We start from the raw sequence: 21105 nt of genomic DNA on the forward strand, positions 1-21105 counted from the left end.
ATAGCTATTCTGCCTTTTGTTGTATGGGTATTTTTCTGTCTTCTGCCCTTTCCCTGTACCTCACTGGAAAAGTAGACACTGTTCCACTGGTATTATCTTGTTCTCCAACTCCACACTGTCACACACCTTCATTTATGCCCACTCACTCTGCCTTCATCCTTACTTCACACTGAGAACATGGTTGCATTAGAAGCCAACTCCTGTGCCGCTGTGAGCACCGTCCCCCCTTCATCACTGCCTTCCCAGAACCTCTTTCTGCATTGACTACAGGCATGGTGAATGGCTTTCTGTAAGAAGGGACTTTGGAAAATTCTGGGAAAATAGGATTAAGGGGGCTTGCTTTTGCTGCGGGGGGAAAAAAGGCCCTTTTGAAACCCACATGGAGTTTTCTTGTAAGATCGTTTTCCATGAGCTCTTGGAGGATCCCTGTTAGCAAACAGCTGCCTTTGTGGAATCCGCATCCTGTACATATGATTCCTGCCTTTTCTTCCCTCATAGCAACGTGCCATGAAAACATTGCTTATAGCATCCGCTGTCTCATAGCCTAAAACATCATAATGCCCCTGGAGTTGGAAGTGACTTTCACCTCCCAGAATTAATAGTTATTTGGGTTTTTACCTTTTTGGCCTTTCAGTAGTATTCCCAGCCGGCCTCATGTTGTTATGTGGGCTCCTATCTCGGCATGCTTTCTGTTTCCATCTTTTCCACCTCATCTGCCTGTAGCTAGTATCTACAGTGTGGGGGTGCCCAGAGCTTGTTCCTTCCTACCCTGCCTTCTTACCCTCTGATATCATTGGTGATCTCACGCAGAGGTGTTCCTGGTCCGCTGGCTGCGATCGTCCCCCTGCCCCTTGCCCCTGGTGCCAACGTGGCATCTTCCTGTGGGTCTTAGGGAGCAGTTCAGGCATACACAGCCACTACACCTAGATGCCCCCAGTCCACCTGTCCCTTAGCTTTCCTTGTCTCACCATGCCCACTTCTCACCCCTGCGCTCAAGCCACAAACTGGGGAGTGTGCCTTGTTTTTCTTTTCCTGCTCCCCCATCAGATCTTTCCATGCCCTCTTTAGTTGCTGCCAAATCTGTACACTTTGCTGTTTTCTCTTCGGCTGCTTTAGTTTAAGCCACCATCATCCCTCACCTGACTTGCTGCGGTGACATTCTCTTTTCATGCTTGTCCCTTTAGAATCCTTTCTCTAATGGCAGCCAGAGGGACCTCTGAAATGTGATCACATCATTGCACTCCACTGGTCTGTTGCTTCCTGACTTCTGTGCATACTTGCACAGCCTTCAAGTCCCTGAACTCTGGATAATGAGCTGTGTCACTCACGCTGAACAGCCTGAATGTAAAATGATAATGACCAGAATACACTCACTGGCTGTCAGTTCTCCTTGGACACTTCTTTCCTCTGCCTTTTCATGGGTAGCACCTCTTTGATTTTCCCTCCAGATTTCATCTGAATGTCATTTCTGCGGAGAGGCCTGGTCCGCACCACTGCCACAGACTCGCTCCCCAGCCGGCTCTGGCTGCGTCCTGCTGTTCCCCTCCTTTCAGTGGAGCGAATCACAACAGCACCGTCAGCTTTCTTCAGTGTTCTGTTGCCATTAAAATGTGTACGCAAGAGAGCAGGAGAAACGCTCATTCAAATGGCTTTTTAAACGGGGCTGGGAGCAGGTTAAACTACACCTTGAGCACCCGCATGCCATCTTGCCATGCCTGGGTTTCTATCGCCACTTCTGAGTCTGGCTTCCTGCTAATACACACATGAGATCGTCAGATGATAACTCGAGCATGTGGGTGGCCTCCAGGTTCCTCCCTGGCTTTGTCCTGGCCCAGCCCCATCTCCTGTGGGCATGTGAGGAGGGAACTGGCAGGGAGAAACACACTCTTGCTCTGGCTCTGCTGTGCTACCTTCTAAATGTCTTCTTCAAAATGACAGCAGTCAATGCACACTTTGAATAAGGCTGGATCGTCTTCTAATGTAATTGATCAAGTCTGGGCTTTTCGCTTGGAACTTGAAACTTTCACAGCAAAGGAACGTTGGTGTGCAAATACTTACAAAGGTAAAAGCTGACATTTTCCTGTTTTCTTGGCCTTTTCTGCAGCTCACTGACAGCCAGAAGTCATCAGAAGACTCAGGATCCAGGAAAGACTCTTCCTCAGAGGTCTTCAGTGATGCTGCCAAGGAAGGGTGGCTGCATTTCCGGCCCCTTGTCACCGACAAGGGCAAGGTAGGGCAGGGCTCGGCAGCCTGGGCGCCAGAACAGCAGGCCTGGCGCGAGAGGCATGGAGTCCGAATATTCCTAAGAAAGCCTTCTTTGCGTGTGGATATTGTTGCTTAGCCATATATTTTTGATCAGCTTTGTTAACTGCTGATTCATACATTCGAATTGGCAATTCCTTTTATCATCCACATGCTCCGAGACCTTAATCTTACTCCAAAGGTCTTTCTGATGCCTTTTTTCCCCTTGTGTTCTATCCCCTTCGTACTTCTAATGTATTTTGCAATGTTTACTTTATTTGAATTACTTTGTTCATCTTACCTTCCCAGTGAAGTTTAAGTTGGGGCTGTACCACCCTTGATTTTTACATGAATTCACTTGGCTTGTGCTTCACAATTCCTACCCTTCCTCTCCTAACAAAAGCGTTTGGAGGTAAATCAGGCATCTGCTGCGCCAGGTGAATGTGCCTGTGTGTGAATGAAGGGTATTACCAGACGTGCCTCCCCTGTCCCGAGGAGGTAGGCAGGTAGGGGACGTCAGGAGCCACGGGGTGTCTTCCAGAGAGTCGGTGGGAGCATCCGGCCATGGAAGCAGATGTACGTGGTGCTGCGGGGCCATTCACTGTACCTGTACAAAGACAAGAGAGAGCAGCCGACTCCATGCGAGGAGGAGCAGCCCATCAGTGTGAACGCCTGCCTCATCGACATCTCCTACAGCGAGACCAAGCGCAAAAACGTGTTCCGGCTCACCACGCCTGACTGCGAGTGCCTGTTCCAGGCGGAGGACCGGGACGACATGCTGGCCTGGATCAAGACCATCCAGGACAGCAGCAACCTCAACGAGGAGGTGCGTGGTCAGCCTGGGGTGGCGGGTGCTGATGCCCACATCCCCAAGATGGCGGTCCCACTGCCGATTCTAACACACTCTCATTTCCGGAGAGTTGACCAGAAGGTCCACTCAGCTGTCCCTGTTATATTCACTTAAAGTCACGAGTGCTGAAGTAAGGAATGAGCTTCTCAGACCTGTGCAAGGGCAGGCCGGGTTCCCCATGTGTGCACGGCCTTCCTGACCACATTGTTCCAGATCTGCTTCCTTCCCTGGAAGACACGATTGGCATAATGTTTAAATCAGAGTGAAAATGCTTCTTAGGACAAAGTGCTATGTAAACACAGAAACTTATGGATGATTTTTGCTTGTGGAAGAGTGTAGCCTCTGATGGTTCCAAAAAATCGTTTCTTAGAAAGCTCCAAAAGAAACATTGTAAGGCTTTGTTTTGGGTTTTGTTTGCTTTTAAGGCTTGTTAATTTGAGAGGCAGAGTCAGAGAGAGAGAGGACAGATATTCCATCAGCTGGTTCACTCCCTGAGTGGCTGCAACAGCTGAAGCTGGGCCGATCTGCTGGGGCCCAAGCACTTGGACCATCTTGCAGCGCTTTTTCAGGCACGTTAGCAGAGAAGTGGTTGAGAAGTGGAATAGTCATGGTTCAAACTGGCACCCAAGTGGGATGCTGGTGCAGCTGTACCTGCCTATGCCGCAACACTGGCCCCCAGTTTTTCTTTATAACAATTAATGTTAAGGGACTTTGAGTTAGTCTGTTTCCAAATTGGCAAGATACTGTCACAGCCAGAATGTCAGTAGTAAAAGTAGTTTGTTTGTTTGTTTTTTTTTCTAAAAAGGTTTATTTTCATTGGAAAGTCAGATATACAGAGAGGAGGAGAGACAGAGAGGAAGATCTTCCATCCAATGGTTCACTCCCCAAGTGAGCCGCAATGGTCGGTGCTGCGCCAATCTGAAGCTGGGAGCCAGGAACCTCTTCCATGTTTCCCACACGGGTGCAGGGTCCCAATGCATTGGGCCGTCCTCGGCTGCTTTCCCAGGCCACAGCAGGGAGCTGGATGAGAAGTGGAGCTGCCAGGATTAGAACTGGCCCCCATATGGGATCCCGGTGCGGTTAAGGCGAGGACTTTAGCTGTTAGGCTGCTGCGCCTGGCACGTAAAAGTAGTTTTTAAAGTATACATAATTAAGATCTTAATCACAGCTAGATTTTTCTTGATAAAGTCTAGCTTTTGTTCAGGTCATTTTTTTTTCCAGAACATTAATGCGTTTTTTCTTCCACTCTTCTCCCTTTCCAGTCTCATTGTCATAACCAACAAACAAGTACAAAGTTCTTTTCCCTTGCTCACAGTATTGAGCAACTCTCACACTGACTGAATTGTGCAAATTGGATTCTCAGTCATTGCCATTCAGTCTGACTCAAATTATAAAAACATACTGTGAGAGAATGCCTGTGATTTTTTTCCTTTAGTAGCTTACACTCTTCCTTATCTGTAGTTAAAAATTAACGCCAGATCCTTATCAATACAACCTTTGTTCTGCAGCCACCCACTGGAAAGAGAGATTCAGACCTGAAGTTTTGTACCGTAACCAAGGAGAATATTATATAGATCGCAACTCTAAGGTGTTCTTGATTAATACGCACCTGCTATGCACCAGTACACTGGCACCTGCAGGCACTCTACAGGCAATAAAAAGTCTGTGTTTCCGTGCTTGATGACTTCATCAGTGACACGGGGCTGTTTGCAGGACTGGATGAGGGAATGCTTGTCAAGAATATTGCCTAGTGCCTGGCAGATAAGTCTATCAGTGTTGGCCGCCACGCCCCCCACCATCATCGGCTGTACTAAGGCAGATCCCCCACCCCCCATCACACAGTTTTATGGTTGAGAAAGTAATTCACTGGGAATGTACCACATGTCAGGCATTATGGTCAACATGCTACATGAAGGTCAGTCAACACTGGAAGGTATACTGTTATTCTAAAAAGGCAGAAACTGGTAGAATTTCCCCAAAATCAGGTAGCTGTGTTGGGACTGGGGTTTAAATCCAGGCTGTCTGATTGTTGATCTTAACCATAGGACTCCCAGCTGGCAGACTGGAACAGTCAACTTAATGTTGTTCTTAGTAAATTGAGTGGACATTCACTGTCAAAATGAGACCAGTTAAAAATTGAAGACATAGGGCCCGGCGGTGTGGCCTAGAGGCTAAAGTCCTCGCCTTGAACGCACTGCCGGGATCCCATATGGGCGCCGGTTCTAATCCCGGCAGCTCCACTTCCCGTCCAGCTCCCTGCTTGTGGCCTGGGAAAGCAGTTGAGGATGGCCCAATGCATTGGGACCCTGCACCCACATGGGAGACCTGGAAGAGGTTCCTGGTTCCCGGCTTCGGATCGACGCGCATTGGCCCGTTGAGGCTCACTTGGGGAGAGAATCATCGGACGGAAGATCTTCCTCTCTGTCTCTCCTCCTCTGTGTATATCTGGCTGTAATAAAATGAATAAATCTTTAAAAAAAAAAATTGAAGACATATATCAGTGGGTATTTGGAAAAAAAAATATTTTAGGATAAATTCTAGTTTTACCATATAATATCAAAGTTAATCTGCTAAGTTTAAAAAAATTGTTGAGGTTTCTTTTCTGCTGTTTATGATACTAACTGGCCCACTATATCCCTGGCCTACTGATTAACCATTCATAAATTCTGTCAGAATTTTTCTGCTGTTACTCAATGGTGTTTTATTTTTAAATGATGGTCATTGTTTCTGGTATTTATGAAAGAAAAACCTGGTTCTCTGTCTCCCAGTCTTTAGTCAATCAAGATTCAGCCACTTACTCCTCACTGGCACTCATTTAGATCTTGCACATCCAGAAAAGTTTGGGCAGTCAGGGAAGGGCAGAGAGGCACTTGGAACCTCTGTCACATGGTGGTGACTCGGGAACCACTGGGACCAGGTGATGGCATCAGTGCCGAGCAAGCCTGCCACCGCTATGGCGAACTGAACACACAGGGGTCAGAGCTGACTTCCTGCTGTTACCTTCTATGCCCTCTGCAGGACACAGGTGTGACCAACAGGGATCTCATCAGTCGGAGGATCAAAGAATACAACAGCCTCATGAGGTGAGCATCCCAACCTGCCTGCCCCCCAGTGCATTTGCATGTGGGAGAGGAAATGGGGAAGAAACGTGCACTTCTCTCCACAGCAAAGCAGAACAGCTGCCAAAAACCCCTCGCCAGAGCCTCAGCCTCAGGCAGACTTTGCTTGGTGCTAAATCAGAGCCAAAGACCCAGAGCCCACACTCTCCAAAAGAGGAGTCAGAGCGGAAGCTTCTCAATAAAGGTACTGGCGTTCCCTGCTCTGTGTTGCCCAAGGGTGGCCGCGCTGGGATTGTAAAGCTGTCGTCATGTCCTCCACAGCTGCTGTAGGCCTGGCCTTGGCCAATGAGGCCCCTTCCCTTTAAGGTGAAGGAGAAAGGCAAGGAAAATACAGCCCTTTCATAAGAGACAATACTGATGTGACTTGCACAAGGATCCAGGTGCTGTCATGAGGAAAAACCAGCTTTTTCCTTTTGTTAAAGTCTCACTGAGAGAGGGGGGTGGGGCAGGTGTTTTGATGCATCAGGCTACGTTGCCACCTGGGATGACTGCATCCCATATTCCCACGTGGGAGTGTCCGGGATCAACGGCAGCCTCCGCCTTCTGATCAGCTCCCTACCTTGGGAGCAGTGGAATACTTAAGGATTTAAGTCCTTGCCATCCACATGGGAGACCAGTGGGAATTCCCAGCTCATGCTTTCGGCCTGGCCTGGCCCAGCTGTGCTGGGAATCTGTAGGTGAACCACTGGGATGGAGGATCTGCTCTCCCGGTCACTGTGCCCTTCTAAATGAAAATGAGTAAACAGTACTCAAAACTAGTACTATCAACATGACCCACTGGTTCTATTTTCTAAAAGAGGGTCTTGGTACAGATCATAAAGGGGTCAGGAAGTCTCAGTGATGGAATGATAGTGGTTAAGAAAGGCACCACATTAGGGGAGCATGATGTTATAGGACTGTGGCTTAACCCTTAAGATTGACTTGAAAAGTAGAGTTAAAAGATTTCCATCCTCTGGTTCACTCCCAGAATTGCCACAATGGCTGCAGTGGGGCTGGGCCAGGCAAAAGCCAGGAGCCTGGTCCTCCAGCTAAGTCCCCCACACTGGGTCTGCCTCCACTGCCTTCAAGGTGCGGTAGCAGGGAAGGCTGGGCAGTGAAGCAGCCAGGCCTTGAACCAGCACTCCAGTATGGGACACTTACACTGCAAGTGGCAGCCTAACCTGCCATGGCAGGACTCTGGCCCCAGAAAACATTTTTGAAGTTGTAATTTAAACACTCTTGTTTGTGTTTTCTTTATTATATCATCTTACTTTGCATAACAACCCAAAGATGATACCAGTCCCCCCAAAGACAAAAGCACATGGAGAAAAGGCATTCCCCATATCATGAGGAAGACATTTGAAAAGAAGCCTGCTGCTACAGGGACCTTCGGGGTCCGACTGGATGACTGCCCACCAGCTCACACGAATCGGGTAGGAGACTCAGGCAGCTGTTTCTTCAGCTGTAATAGGGGAGGACATGGGTAGTTATCTTGTCTGATGTTTTGTATTGATCATGAAAGAGTAATTATTCAACCATTAAGAATGTCTGAGAAGGTCAGTAGGAATTCATGTTCCAATCGTGTATTTCTGCCTTTAACACCAGAAAACAAGGATTAGAACAAGGAGTTCAGTTTAATGCAAATGTGTGTATGTGTCGGTGTGTACCCAGTGACCTTGTTAAACTTCCTATCATGTGTTGATTGGCTTTGCACCCTTTCTCTGCTCTGTTGGGCTGTCTGCTGCTTCACCTTGGCTAATCCTTCTGCTTAAACTGTGCTTACCCTGTCTGCCATCATGAGACCTGTTTGCTTCTCTTTCCTCTTTAGACTGTTAGGGCCCTGAGGGATCTTCTGGTTTGTTTTGGCTTATTCAGTCTCTTCCCACTGTCTCAAATATCTGCTAGTTTTATGCCTTCCCTGTTCTCTGTATTACCTGTAGCAATTTGTAAGTTTCCTTTTAGAGGACCAGGGACTCTGTTAGCTCTGATATGTAAGTATTCACTAAGTATAAGCCTTTGTGTCTACTTCTTATTTTACAGTATATTCCATTAATAGTTGATATATGTTGCAAATTAGTTGAAGAACGAGGTCTCGAATATACAGGTATTTATAGAGTTCCCGGAAATAATGCAGCCATCTCAAGTATGCAGGAAGAGCTGAACAAGGGAATGGCTGATATTGATATACAAGATGATGTAAGTTTGCTTATTTGTTTCAATAGAAAACTTAGCCCGTCCTTCCCTTTATGGGAATTGACAGTAAAAATGCTGATTCTATTTTGCACATCTAGAAATGGCGAGACTTGAATGTGATCAGCAGTTTACTAAAATCTTTCTTCAGAAAACTCCCAGAGCCTCTCTTCACAAATGGTAAGTCAGCTGCTGGAGAAAGTACCCACTGGGATGGCACAAATCATGGCAGTTGGAAACCACTGAATATTAAAACAAGAAAAATATTTTAGCTAAAGAAAAAAGATCTGGTTCAGGCCTTCTTTATCCTAAAAGCCTAATTATGTACAATTTGTTATCATTTGGATTTTTCTTTCCTATTTGTTGTAAAATAGTTGCTTTTAACATTTATTTATTTTAAAGGTAGACACACTGAGAGAGAAATCTTCTTTTATCTGCTGGTTTATTCCCCAGCAACAGCCAAATCTGGGCCATGCTGAAGCCAGGAGCCATGATCTCCACTAGGATCTCCCATTTGGGTGGCAGCAGCCCACAAACTAGGGCTGTCACCTGCTGTCATCCCATGGAGTCAGATTGCAAGTGGAGCAGCCAAGACTCAAACCGGCCATGCAGGAAGAGATGCCAGTGTCACAGATGGTGGCTTAACCTGTTGTGCTACAATGCTGGCCCCCCCAAAATGATAGTCTATACTTTACTGAACCTTAGACAGTCCAGTCAATCCATGTTTGTACTGAAGTGAATGATGCGTTGTTGTTTTGGTCAAAAACCATGGGGCCCAGTAAGGCATCCCTTAACGAAAACATGTCTTTAGTTAAGCCAAATACTGAATGCTGTCTAAAGCACTGAGCTACATAGCTCTAAGGGAGTGGGGGAATCCCAAAAAAGGCAGCACGCATAGAGGGTGGCATCATCAGGGAACACAAACTCCAGTGAATTTTCTTTTTTTTTTTTAAAGATTTATTTTTATTACAAAGTCAGATATACAGAGAGAGGAGGAGAGACAGAGAGGAAGATCTTCCGTCTGATGATTCACTCCCCAAGTGAGCCGCAACGGGCCAATGCGCGCTGATCTGAAGCCAGGAACCAGGAACCTCTTCCAGGTCTCCCATGCGGGTGCAGGGTCCCAATGCATTGGGCCGTCCTCGACTGCTTTCCCAGGCCACAAGCAGGGAGCTGGATGGGAAGTGGAGCTGCCGGGATTAGAACCGGCGCTCATATGGGATCCTGGGGCGTTCAAGGCGAGGACTTTAGCCACTAGGCCACGCTGCCGGGCCCTCCAGTGAATCTTCTAACACTTGGCAGTAAAGCTTAGAAGATCATTAAAGACATCAAAATGTAAATTTGAGATTTACAAGTGGGAACCTTCCATGTATTCTTCTTCCAGTTGTGGTTTAAAAATCAAACCTCAGTGCCCAGCATTGTGGCATAGCAAGTAAAGCTGCCACCCTTCGTGCCAGCATCCCATATGGGTGCTGGTTCAATTGCCAGCTACTCTGATTCCAGTCCAGCTCCTTGCTAATGCACCTTAGAAAGCAGAGCTGGCCCAAGTGCTAGGGTTCCTGCACCCATGTGAAATCCTGATGAAGCGCACCAGCTTTGGACCTGTCCAGCGCCAACCACTGCAGCCATCTGGGGAGTTAACCAGTAGATGGAAGTTCTTTCTCTTTGAATCTGCCTTCAAATTAAAAAAAAAAAAAAAAACTTTCCCAAATCAATTTAAGGTGTTGTTATTGTTGTTGTCAGATAAATACGCTGATTTTATTGAAGCCAATCGTAAAGAAGATCCTCTTGATCGCCTGAAAACCTTAAAAAGACTAGTAGGTATTATTTTATATATTTGAAAATACAACTGAAATTCAACATGTAAGACTGCTCATGAAAATGCTATCTTTCAGATTCATGACTTGCCTGAACATCATTATGAAACACTTAAATTTCTCTCAGCTCATTTGAAGACAGTGGCAGAAAACTCAGAAAAAAATAAGGTATGTGAAATGAATAGCTTGAGTTTAAAAAATGTGCTTCACTATGTCATGGCAGGTAGATGAAGATGGGTTTACAGGATGGGAATGCTGAGCCTGGCAATTAAAATGCTGCCCTCGTCCAGGCCCCTGGGTCCGGACCCCAGCTCCCCCCAGCTCCCTGGGAAGCAGCAGGTGTTGGCTCATGGACCTGGGTTCTTGCCAGTCAGCGGGAGACATGTTTCTAGCTTTGATCCTTGGCAAATCTGCCAGCTGATGGGAGCTCAATGTCTCACAAGTAAAATTTTTTAAGTTAATTTTAGGGTACAGTTCCATAGGCTCTGGGATTTCCCCTATAATTACATCATTCTATTTAAGCATATGTTGACAATGCTAGAGTCTAGCATCCTATTGCCAATATATATTCAACAGTTTCACTGGGAGTTGAAATAGAGATGCACACTACTTTGATAGACTGTTTTGTGAAGATATAGTTCCTCCAGATGACTATGTAAATGCATCTTTACCTACATATTTATTGACCTCATTTTTCTGCATGAAGGTTGCCATACCACCCAGAACCTATCTGTCATTTTGTGATTGGCTGATTTCACTGATCATGATGGGCTAAAGTTGGGACATGTTGCTCAAAATGGTTGGATTTCATTTTTTAATGGCTGGGTAATATTCCTGAGTAAATGTACTAAGTTTACTAAGTTTTTTCTTATTTTTCCCATTAATTAGTTTTAGATAGTTGATTCTGGTCAAGGGCTATAGAAAGGTGAGACCACAATTTCCACATTCTTTTTCTCCTTCCTCTATGTGGGAGGAGAAGAGAGTCATGCCCAGCCTCCCAGATGCCTCTGCGCCGTGGGATGGCAGACAGCCACCCAACAACACCCCAATGTCCCCGCTATGGGGCATGTTCTGAGGGTCCTGCTTTAGAGGCTTTGATAGTTCAACAGTTCTGAATTACTGCTAATCTTGCCACTCCAAGCATGAAGAAATCGCTTCAGAATCTACTGGTTGACATAGTCTACCCTAGAGTATCCATTTGCCCAGGTATTCACTGCCAACTCTTGGCTAGGGTAATTGATCAATTCGTTCTATCCTCTGTCCTGTTATGTTACCAGGTGTCCTCTGCAGGTTCCAGTGTACTGCATATCCTCCATGTACATCTGGAGATGCTGTTCACTGTTCCATGTAAGCCACTGAGGAGGCCCAGCTATGACACGCATTCCAGTCAGACCATACAACCTGCACTTCTGTTCATGGTTGGGGTTCTGAGTCCAGAGATTCCGTTGGGTGGTGGGGCAGGAGGATAGACAAACTTCATCTGAGCGGATCCCACACCTGGTTATTGTGTGTGTATACCAGTACAGGGTCTGGCACAGTCTGTCACCCAAATCAGCCTACGCCCATACTGTTAGTTGCAATTACTGGGTCAGTTGTCTCCAGCCCTGTCTTCTCCACCCCGATCCTACCCACCACACACTGGGCCTTCAAGTATGCCAGTGGAAGCAGCCACCAAATTGGAACAACCTACAATAATTCCCACCAGGCCTACCCCCTGCTTGCCATTATGTACAGCAGATTGGTCTTGTCCAGTCTGTCCCACATCCCATTCAGCTCTCCTATAGGTCATTGAAAGCCTAATTCAGCCCAATCCACACTGGTGCCACTGGGTGTTGCCATCGGTCTAGCCAAGCCTGCCCCTAGTCCTGATTCTCATGCTCACCAGTAGGAGTGGCAACTCAAGAGGGAGGTAGTCTGTTTCCTTACTGGGCCCACTCTTGGATCTTGCACTCTCCAGGTGGTTCTGCAATTTGACAGAACTTGCCCCTTGTGCCAGTATCTGCCAGCTGATCCCACATTGACTTAATGCATGCACCAGAAGGAACAGTCAACCCACCTTGGCATTTTCCTAATCCAGCTCAAAAGAGGCCAACCTGGTGTGTCCCCATCCCAACCCATACTCTCTACTGGGAGTGGTGGTCTAGCAGGAGAGCCCCTCACAGCCCCTTACTGGCTTTGCCCCCTCTTCACTTGGTCTCACATGCGCTGGTTGAGTGCTGTGGCCCAGACTGGCATGGCCTGCCTCACCTCAGCACTTGCCAGTAGGTGTTGTAGCCTGACCGGGCTCTGCCCACCCCAAATTCCAGCTCAAACTGGTGGAGGCTACAGCCTAGCCCAGCCCGCTCCCAGTCCTGGCCTTCATGTGAAGTGGGTTGTATTGTGACCGAATCCGGCCTGACCCACACTCCGTTCTGGCACTCAGATTTGCTAGTGTGTGATAATGAACTGGCCCAGCCTTGTTCGTCCTCGACCTGTGCCAAATGCATGCCGATAGGTATCATTCCCTGGCCTGGTTTGAGCTGCTCTCTTTCTTGGTTCTTGCACTCACCTGAAGGAACTCTGTCCCGACAGAGGAGTTACCCAAGCTCCTGCCCCAGAACCTCTCTCAATGCCAGATCTTGTGCATAACGGTGGGTCCATGGGCCATTCCTACTTAGTCCACCTCCTGTCCTAGCAGGAACTGGAGCCTTTCCTGACTGGCCCTCACCCATTCATTTTTACTGTTGGGTGTTACAGCCCAGCCAAGCCTGGTCTACACCCAGACACAGCTCACGCATGGCTCAGCAGGGGTAGAGGTGCATTCCAGTCTGATGCACCCCAGACCCAGTCGACACCTGGGCCGATGGAGACTGCAGCCATGTCCAGATCTGACAGCAGCCCCCACTCTGGCCTTCAAACTCAACATTAGGAACCACAACCCAGCCAGGGCATCCCCTATGCTCCCCAACCAAGCCTATTCCCAGCCACAGATCTTGCGCTTACCAGTGGTTGCTCTGAACCGGCTTGGCCTAGTCCCTTACCTGTCTTGGCCTTTGCCTTTGGATGCTGTAGCCTGGCCTGACCCAGCCATGCCCCCAGTCCCAACTCTTGCTGGTGGGGAATGGAACTGGGCCCTGCTCAGTCTGCTGTCATCCCTGGCTCATGCAAACCAGTAGGTATGACAGTCTAGCCCAGCATGACCTGTGCTCCAGCCTGATTTGCTTGGCCCTGCCTGGTCTGCCCCCTTCCAAAACCCACCCACACATTAGCCAACAATTGGAGCTACCTTGCCTAGCTTGCCCGACTCACGCATGCCTGGTGTAGCCTGCCCCTCCATCTTGGCCTTGTATGAGCTGGTGAACATTGTGGCCTGGCCCGCCCTACACCCTGTTTTAGGATGCACATGTTGGTGCTGCAGCCTGGACCTGCCCAGCCTATTCTCAGTCCCTGTACCTGTTAGTGTTGGCAGGTTTCATGACCACACCTAACTCAGCCCATCACCCCAACTCTTGAACTAACCAGCGGGACTTGTATTTCCATAGGATTTGGCCCACACATCCACCACAGAATCTATCCCCAGACCTGATTCTCTTGCCTGTTAGTGGCATGACCCTGCCTAATGTGACCTGTCCCCTAGTCTGGTACTGGGATCTAGCCCTACTAGACAGACTCCCAGCCCCAGCTTTGCGTGGGCTGGTGTGTGGTGGACAGCAATGTTCCATGCTAACAAGTCCTGTTTAGGATTCCCATGTGGGCTGGTACATCAGTCTGACCCAGACAGCTCTTCCAGTCTCTCCTCTCTAAACTACCAGGTCTCAGTCCCCTCACTTACCTGAAAGTACAATGGCCCTGTCATTGGGAGGCCCTCAGGATTCATTCCTCACATACACGTAGAGTGGCTTTATCCATGGATGTCCCCAGGCAGTAACTCCATCCCCTCAAGACCCCAGAGCTCGCTGCTGGGCAGTCAGCAGGAAAAAACTCTCGGGCCCAGGCAAGCCCCAGATTTGTCCACCGATTGGTAGCAGTGGCTGAGGCTAGGGCCCCAAGCATTGAGTCCAACCTGGCTAAGAAGCCCCCAGCAGCCAGCATGCTGCCGGAAGGTCCATCCATCCAAGCCCGGAGGTTGAACTCCTTCCTGAATCACTTTATCTGCTCCTCTTTTGATGATCATCTGGGTTGCTTCCATGTGTTTGCTATTGTAGATTGTAGTGCTGTAAATAGAGGAATACAAGTCCTTTTCTCATTTGCACATTTATTTTCCTTTAGATGTATCCCCAGAGTGGGATAGCTGGGTCATACTAGATCAATGTTCAGATCTCTTAGCACTTTCCATCCTGAGTTCCACAGAGGTTGTACTAGCCTACACTCCCACCAGCAGTGAAGAATCTCTTTCTCCCCACATCCATGGTAGCAGGTGTTAGTAGAGTTCTGAATGTAAGCCAATCTCACTGGAGTTCGGTGGAACCTCAGTGTGGTTTTCACTTGTATTTCCGTGATAACTAGGGAGCCTGAGCATTCTTCCACATGTGTATTAGCCATTTGAGTGTCTTGAAAAATGTCTGTTCCTTTCCTTTGCCCATTTCTTCACAGGGTTGTTTATTGTGCTGTTGTTGAGTTTCTGAAACTCTTTGTAATTCCTGGATAAAGTCTATAATTTACTGAAACGTTCTGAAATATTTTCAAGTTGCTAAATTCTCTAGAAATTGCTTTAAAATGTTCCAAAATACCAGTTGTCAGCATTTAGGAAAAAAATTATCTGAAAGACTGAGAGAGGCAGGTAGATAGCCATTTCCCACGTGGGATTTTTTAAACACTGAGTTGGCTTTTGAGTTCTGCAGTGATTCCTCTCTCTGTCCTTCAGCAGGTTTAGAATTAGTTAAGCCTATTTAACATTTTAATCAAAGTCTAAGTCCAAACCATTATTCTAGGTACCATCACAGGAAAATAAGATATTTGAGCCTTTGCTAATCTGTTATAACAGCATCATAGAAACAAATGTACAAAAGCTAAGAGTATCAGTTGAAGTAGAAATTCGTCAAAAATACTTCCCCAGTCTATTCACTATTTTTTAAAAAAAAATAGATTTTCTTTCTTTCTACCTGTCAATAAACAGACCCTCGGGCCCGGCGCGATAGTGTAGTGGTTAAGGTCCTCGCCTTGCACGCCGCACACCTGGGATCCCATATGGGCGCCCGTTCTAATCCCAGCAGCTCCGCTTCCCATCCAGCTCCCTGTTTGTGGCCTGGGAAAGCAGCCGAAGATAGCCCAAAGCTTTGGGACCCTGCACCCGCATGGGAGACCCGAAGAAGTTCCTGGCTACTGGCTTTGGATTGGCTCAGCTCCAGCCATTGCTGCTGCTTGGGGAGTGAATCATCGGACGGAAGATCTTCCTCTGTCTCTCCTCCTCTCTGTATAACTGACTTTCCAATAAAAATAATAAATAAATCTTTAAAAAGAAAATAAACAGACCCTCCATCTGCTTGTTGACTCCCCAGATGCCTGTGGCAGCTGACCAGGGCTCTAGCTGTGTCTGCCAAGCACCAGGGCCATCCTCCACTGCCTTCCCAGGGGCAGTTAGCAGGGAGCTGATCAGGATCAGAATGACCAGGTTCTCAAACCAGCCAGTGTTGCAAGGAACAGCCTAACGCACTGTGCCATATCATTCTCTGGAAGCCTTTTTTTCTTTTTTTTTTTTTAAATATTTTTATTGGAAAGACAGATATACAGAGAGGAAGATCTTCTATCCAGTGAATCATTCCAATGATTCACTCCCCAAGTGGCTGCAACTGCTGGAGCTGAGCCAATCCAGAACCAGGATCCAGGAGCTCTTCTGGGTCTCCCACACGGGTACAGGGTCATAAGGCTTTGGGTCGTCCTCAACTGCTTTCCCAGGCCACAAGCAGGGAGCTGGATGGGAAGCGGAGCTACCAGGATTAGAACTGGTGCTCATATGGGATACTGGTGCGTGCAAGGCAAGGACTTTAACCACTACACTATCATGCTGGGCCCTAGAAGCCTTTCTTAAAAGAAAAAAAAAAATGGAGGAGAGATCTTCCATTTGCTGGTTCACTCCCCAAATAGCCTACAAGAGCCAGTACTGGACCAGGCTGCAGACAGTTTTCTCTAGCTCAGGGGCTCAGACACTTGGTCATCTTCATCTCCTTTTCTCAGGCCAGTTACAGGAAGCTGGATCAGAAACAGGGCAGTCAGGACTCCAGTTGTCACTCTCATAGAGCTGGCATCGTAGCCAGTGGCTTAACTCACTGAACTATACAGTGCCGGCCCCTAGGCTGATACTTCTGTGGTAGGCTTGGTTGGCTGAAGTGGGTAAAGAAACAATACTTTCTAGTTAGGATTTTCATAAGCCAATCTACATAACTTGTTCCTGCTTCTGTGACAATACATAATGAATAATGAGCATTCATTTTTCCTCAAACATTTGACTTTCTTCAAAACTACCATTACCAGAGTTGGATTAACTGACAAAAATTTCTAAAGCAGAGGAGGATGGCCCAAGCATGAGCCCAGGATGGAGTTCTGGGTCCCTGACTTCAGCCAGCCCCGATCTGGCTGCCAGATGTGGGCAGTGGATGAATCTACCCATATCCCTCGCCACCATCTTTCCTCCCTCTCTGTTGTTCTGCAATTTCAAGCCAATAAATCCTTTACCCCAAAAAAAGAAATTTAAGCCCACTTCTAAAAAAAAAAAAACAACCTTCTTTTTCAGATGGAACCAAGGAATCTGGCAATAGTTTTTGGTCCCACTCTGGTGCGAACGTCAGAAGACAACATGACCCACATGGTCACCCATATGCCCGACCAGTACAAGATCGTGGAGACGCTCATCCAGCATGTGAGTGCGGCGCCCACTGCGGGGGGAGCCCCAGCTGCTTCTGCAGGAAAACGTCTGGCCTCTGGGGCTGCGATTTTGGTGTTTACTGCCCTCTGAGATTTAAACTTCAGGGAATTAATTTCTCTCTTTGTCCTTTTCATTTTGAATTTTAGCATGATTGGTTTTTCACGGAAGAAGGAGCTGAAGAACCTCTTGTAAGTATTGTCCGTCAGCGTTCCTACTCAGTTATTTTCATTTGGGACGCGAGAACCTGATGCTACAACAGTGTCCACTTCCCGCTTTGTACGCTGTTGTCTGCTTTGCACCCCGGAAGCAGGTTTCTGACCTAATGGAAATACAAGTACGGTGTGTGTTTTATGGTTAAACCGTTACGCACGGGTGCTCTGTGCAGTAATGTGTCTGTCACTAACTGTTGTTTGAATTTTGAAGAAAGTGTCTGAAGAGATGATGAAGAGATCTTTGTTTATTAACCATAGACAACAGTGCAGGAGGAAAACACAGTAGACTCGCAGCCAGTGCCAAACATAGATCATTTACTCACCAACATTGGAAGGACAGGCGTGTCCCCCGGAGACGGATCAGGTAACTCTCGCCTGGCAGTGTCGATCGAGGTTCAAAGCTACATTCTGTACCGTGAAAGAACAAATCAATCATGAGTAATAGTTCACTATGATCTCTTTTCTGTTTTCGTTTGTTGTTTTTTTTTTTCCCACTCCTACTACTAGAAAACGTGATCTTCCTTTTCTGATGATCTCAGTTGTCTTCCAGTGACTCTCAAACCATTGAACAATGCATGGGGTTGTAATGTTTCTCAGAACGAAAACAGGGAGAAGAGCATGCAAACCACTGTTCTGTTTTTTTTTTTTTTTTAATTCATAGTTTCCATCTAATAGTCATCACAAGGTAAAACAGATACATGCTGCTGGATATGTGGTTGCTGTGAGGGCAGAAATCCGGGGTTAAAGTGTAGACGTAGTTGTTGAGCTGGGAGGTCGGCCTTCGAGCAGCAAGCTAACACGTCCACCTGCGGATGGGCACCATTTTTATAACTATCTATTATTATGTATTATCTATCATTATAGTTGCCTCAGTTAAAAAAAATAAATCTGACCTTTATTTTTCTCCTGTTTCTTACTGCCACCCTAACGCTTGGTTAAGTATTAGTTTTTACTAGGCTTTTGATGAAATCTCTCTCCTGCCAAACTGTTTGCACTAATCTAGCATGTTGTTTGACACAATGTTCTCCCTTTGTCTCTAGTTCTTGTTTTAGTCCTAAAGGGTTGTTTCTCAGCACTTACTGACACAGGCAAATCTATACTGATGTTGCACAGGCGAAGTGGGAGGAGTCTATCACACGGTAATGTCACTAGTGGATTCTGTGATGTCCCTGATGGACAGCTGGAACTGTAGGAAGAAGGACGATTGTTGTCCCCACTGTAGCTGCCTTGTCTGCAGAAACCCCCGATTCTTGTAACCGCAAACAGAGTTGATCTGTCGTGTAAAGTTTCTCTTAAGATTATTGTAAACAGATCAATACTACTTTCTTAAAGTCTTTCTGCTGTTTCTTGTTATTTCTGAAGCAGACCCTGAGGAGAAGTAGCATGGTATGGTCTACCAGTTCTTAAAGTCATACAGCATTTGGCCATGTGTTAAAAGGGGCGTGGCACGGGGCTCAGCTCAATAATTTCAAAAAAAAAAAAAAAAAAAAGATTTCCCTCCAGTTAAAAGATGAAATTTCAAAATTGGTGTTAAATTGAACCGTGCTAGCCCCTTCCTACCCTCTTTATAATTGTACAATCTGAGTTTTTGCCAGACAGTAAAATTATGGTCTTCATTTTTCCATTTCCATAGTTGCGCTTGTTAATAGATAATTGCAAAACTGGTAGCAGCTTAACCAGACTAGCCAAAAGGACCCCTGACTGCAGTGATGTAAAACTGGGGTCTGAATCCCAGACATCAGCATTGCTTACCGTGAGAATGGGTGACCTGGAACCAGGGTTATCCCAATGCAGCTTTTGCATCCATTTATACACTATAAGTATGAAGCATCCGGTATATACTGACAAAAACCCACCAAAGCGCACGAGTGTGAGCGTCTCGATTTGTAGCGAGGGCAGCCGATGGTCTTACAAGTTCTACATTGTGTATCAGTTTCAGATACAGGATGTGGCACCTAAGACAGTTCTGAAACGGTCTTTAGGCTCTGGTATTGCAAGAATTGAGATTTAGAAGCCCTAATGTAAACACCAGTGTTTCTGTTTCTGTTTAGTACAGGGCTCCTTTGCCATTCCTATCATTGAGCTGGTTCTGCCTACAATTCACAGCATCCTTTCATGGCAGTGGCTTTCTGTGGTGCAGCTGGCATCTTTGTGAGCTCTGACTATCCACTGTGTTCTACGGTTTTGTTTGAGTTTTGCTTTCCCATTTTGTCCTGCACCTGTCTTTTCCATAACTTTTAACTTTTTGCATCGTTTGTTGAAAGGGGTGAAGGCTGACCAATACTGACTGTGGTTCCTTTCCCTCCTCAGATTCAGCTACTAGTGACTCAACAAAATCTAAGGTAAATGATTCTGTGCAATTTGGAAGGGTAGAGGTTACTTTTGAGATGCCTTCTCACAGTTATACAAACGTCCATCCCTGTGTGTCTAAAGAGAGCAACAATACAGTAAATGGAAAAATTCATTTTTAAAGCAGGATATATGAATATTGGATCATGAATGGGAATGCTAGCTGTCTCACAGGCCCTGTCAACATAATACAGAGGCTTCAGCTTTCTTATCCGAGGCGTGTAGCCGACAGTGAAGCAAGTCTGTCTGAACCCTTGACTGACCCAGCAGCGATCCACCCTCTCCAGCTTTCATTGTTATTATACATTCACACACACACAAATTCCTGTTTTCCTCAGTAAATTGTCTTTCTAATTTGGGTTTGGGCATAAGTTGTGCTCTATTGACAACAATATCAAAACCATATAATTGTTAAGAGTTGGTATGAAGTTTTGTTAATAAGTGGATCCATGTCCAAAGTTGGCTTTGCCACAGCACCTGTGACTTAGAATTGTCAATGGAATTTTAACAACACTGCCATACTTGAGCACATCCATCAACACGGAAAGATTTCCATCATTTTTTACCCCCACTGTCTTTATTTTCAAATCTTTAAACCTACACAACCTTGTTGGGATAGAAACAGCCTTTAGATTCATCGGTTGGTACAGTCTGAGCTGTGTATAGGTGGATCTCTTGGTTTTCATTTCTCTCTTTCAGTCATTTGGGGTACACAAACAATGATAACACTGGTGCTTCTATCACCTGGGAGTGAAGGCATCTCCTACCAGGAGTACACTCCATACCAGTGGGGGCACAGTTTCCATACAAACCCCCCACCCGTGACAGTAACGTTCTTCATTTCTCTACACAGGGTGCAGTCAAGGAGCAGTCCTTGCAATTAGTTTCCCGGGATGTGTTAGACTCTTAACTCAGTACAGTGTCCCAACCTGTTCCCCCCACTAAAGAAAAAGTGTCTTCAACCTCAAAGCCCTGTTTAAAGTCTGCACTCTTCACTTACCGGATGCATGTTGGTTAACCCACGAAGGGGCCCCGTAACCTGCACCCCTGTGCTAAAGGTCTCTCAGGTGGAAATAGGGTCTTTTACCCCAGCATGTGTACAATTGTGAAATCCTCAGGTTTTGACAAGACAAGGAAGCTGAACCATGAGTCACTGGCTCAGTGTGATGACTTGCAACACTCAGGAGGTGGGAAGGTTTCTACTGTCCCCGCACCCACAGTGTGTGGGAGAACCAGGAAGGCCCCAGTAACCACTATGCATGTACTGCATACTTAGGACATCCTTACTCCCTCCCAAAACATGGACTTTTGCGTTGTGTTGGAGCCTTTGTAATGCAGCAGCAGCCTCAATGTTCATTTCTTAGGAATTAAGTACAGTTTTAGCTTACCTAGGATGTTTATGCCAAAACAGAAATAGTTTCTATCATTAATAATCCAGTACCTACTTTAGCATGCAGACCTCTTAACCAGCTTGAACTGTCACACTACACTGACGTGTTTACTGGAG

At 46.5% G+C, this 21105-nt stretch overlaps 1 protein-coding gene across 3 annotated transcripts in view; it reads left to right on the forward strand.

Annotated features, from left to right (window-relative positions):
- The window catches only part of ARHGAP21 (Rho GTPase activating protein 21), a 124430-nt gene that overhangs the window by 100496 nt on the left and 2829 nt on the right, over nucleotides 1–21105 (forward strand). For 2 of the 3 annotated variants that reach the window (XM_058669599.1, XM_058669600.1), the window contains 13 exons: nucleotides 2105–2230; nucleotides 2783–3067; nucleotides 6110–6174; nucleotides 6258–6394; nucleotides 7480–7622; nucleotides 8230–8385; nucleotides 8481–8559; nucleotides 10123–10196; nucleotides 10275–10364; nucleotides 16906–17031; nucleotides 17184–17225; nucleotides 17508–17613; nucleotides 19560–19591. In XM_058669599.1, coding sequence (XP_058525582.1) covers nucleotides 2105–2230; nucleotides 2783–3067; nucleotides 6110–6174; nucleotides 6258–6394; nucleotides 7480–7622; nucleotides 8230–8385; nucleotides 8481–8559; nucleotides 10123–10196; nucleotides 10275–10364; nucleotides 16906–17031; nucleotides 17184–17225; nucleotides 17508–17613; nucleotides 19560–19591 — 1461 coding nt within the window. Of the gene's footprint in view, nucleotides 1–2104; nucleotides 2231–2782; nucleotides 3068–6109; nucleotides 6175–6257; nucleotides 6395–7479; nucleotides 7623–8229; nucleotides 8386–8480; nucleotides 8560–10122; nucleotides 10197–10274; nucleotides 10365–16905; nucleotides 17032–17183; nucleotides 17226–17507; nucleotides 17614–17756; nucleotides 17935–19559; nucleotides 19592–21105 lie in introns of all 3 variants that reach the window. The other variant, XR_009246215.1, reaches the window with a different exon arrangement.

This window comes from Ochotona princeps, chromosome 10 (assembly GCF_030435755.1).
Source record: "Ochotona princeps isolate mOchPri1 chromosome 10, mOchPri1.hap1, whole genome shotgun sequence".
Taxonomy (NCBI): Eukaryota; Metazoa; Chordata; class Mammalia; order Lagomorpha; family Ochotonidae; genus Ochotona; species Ochotona princeps.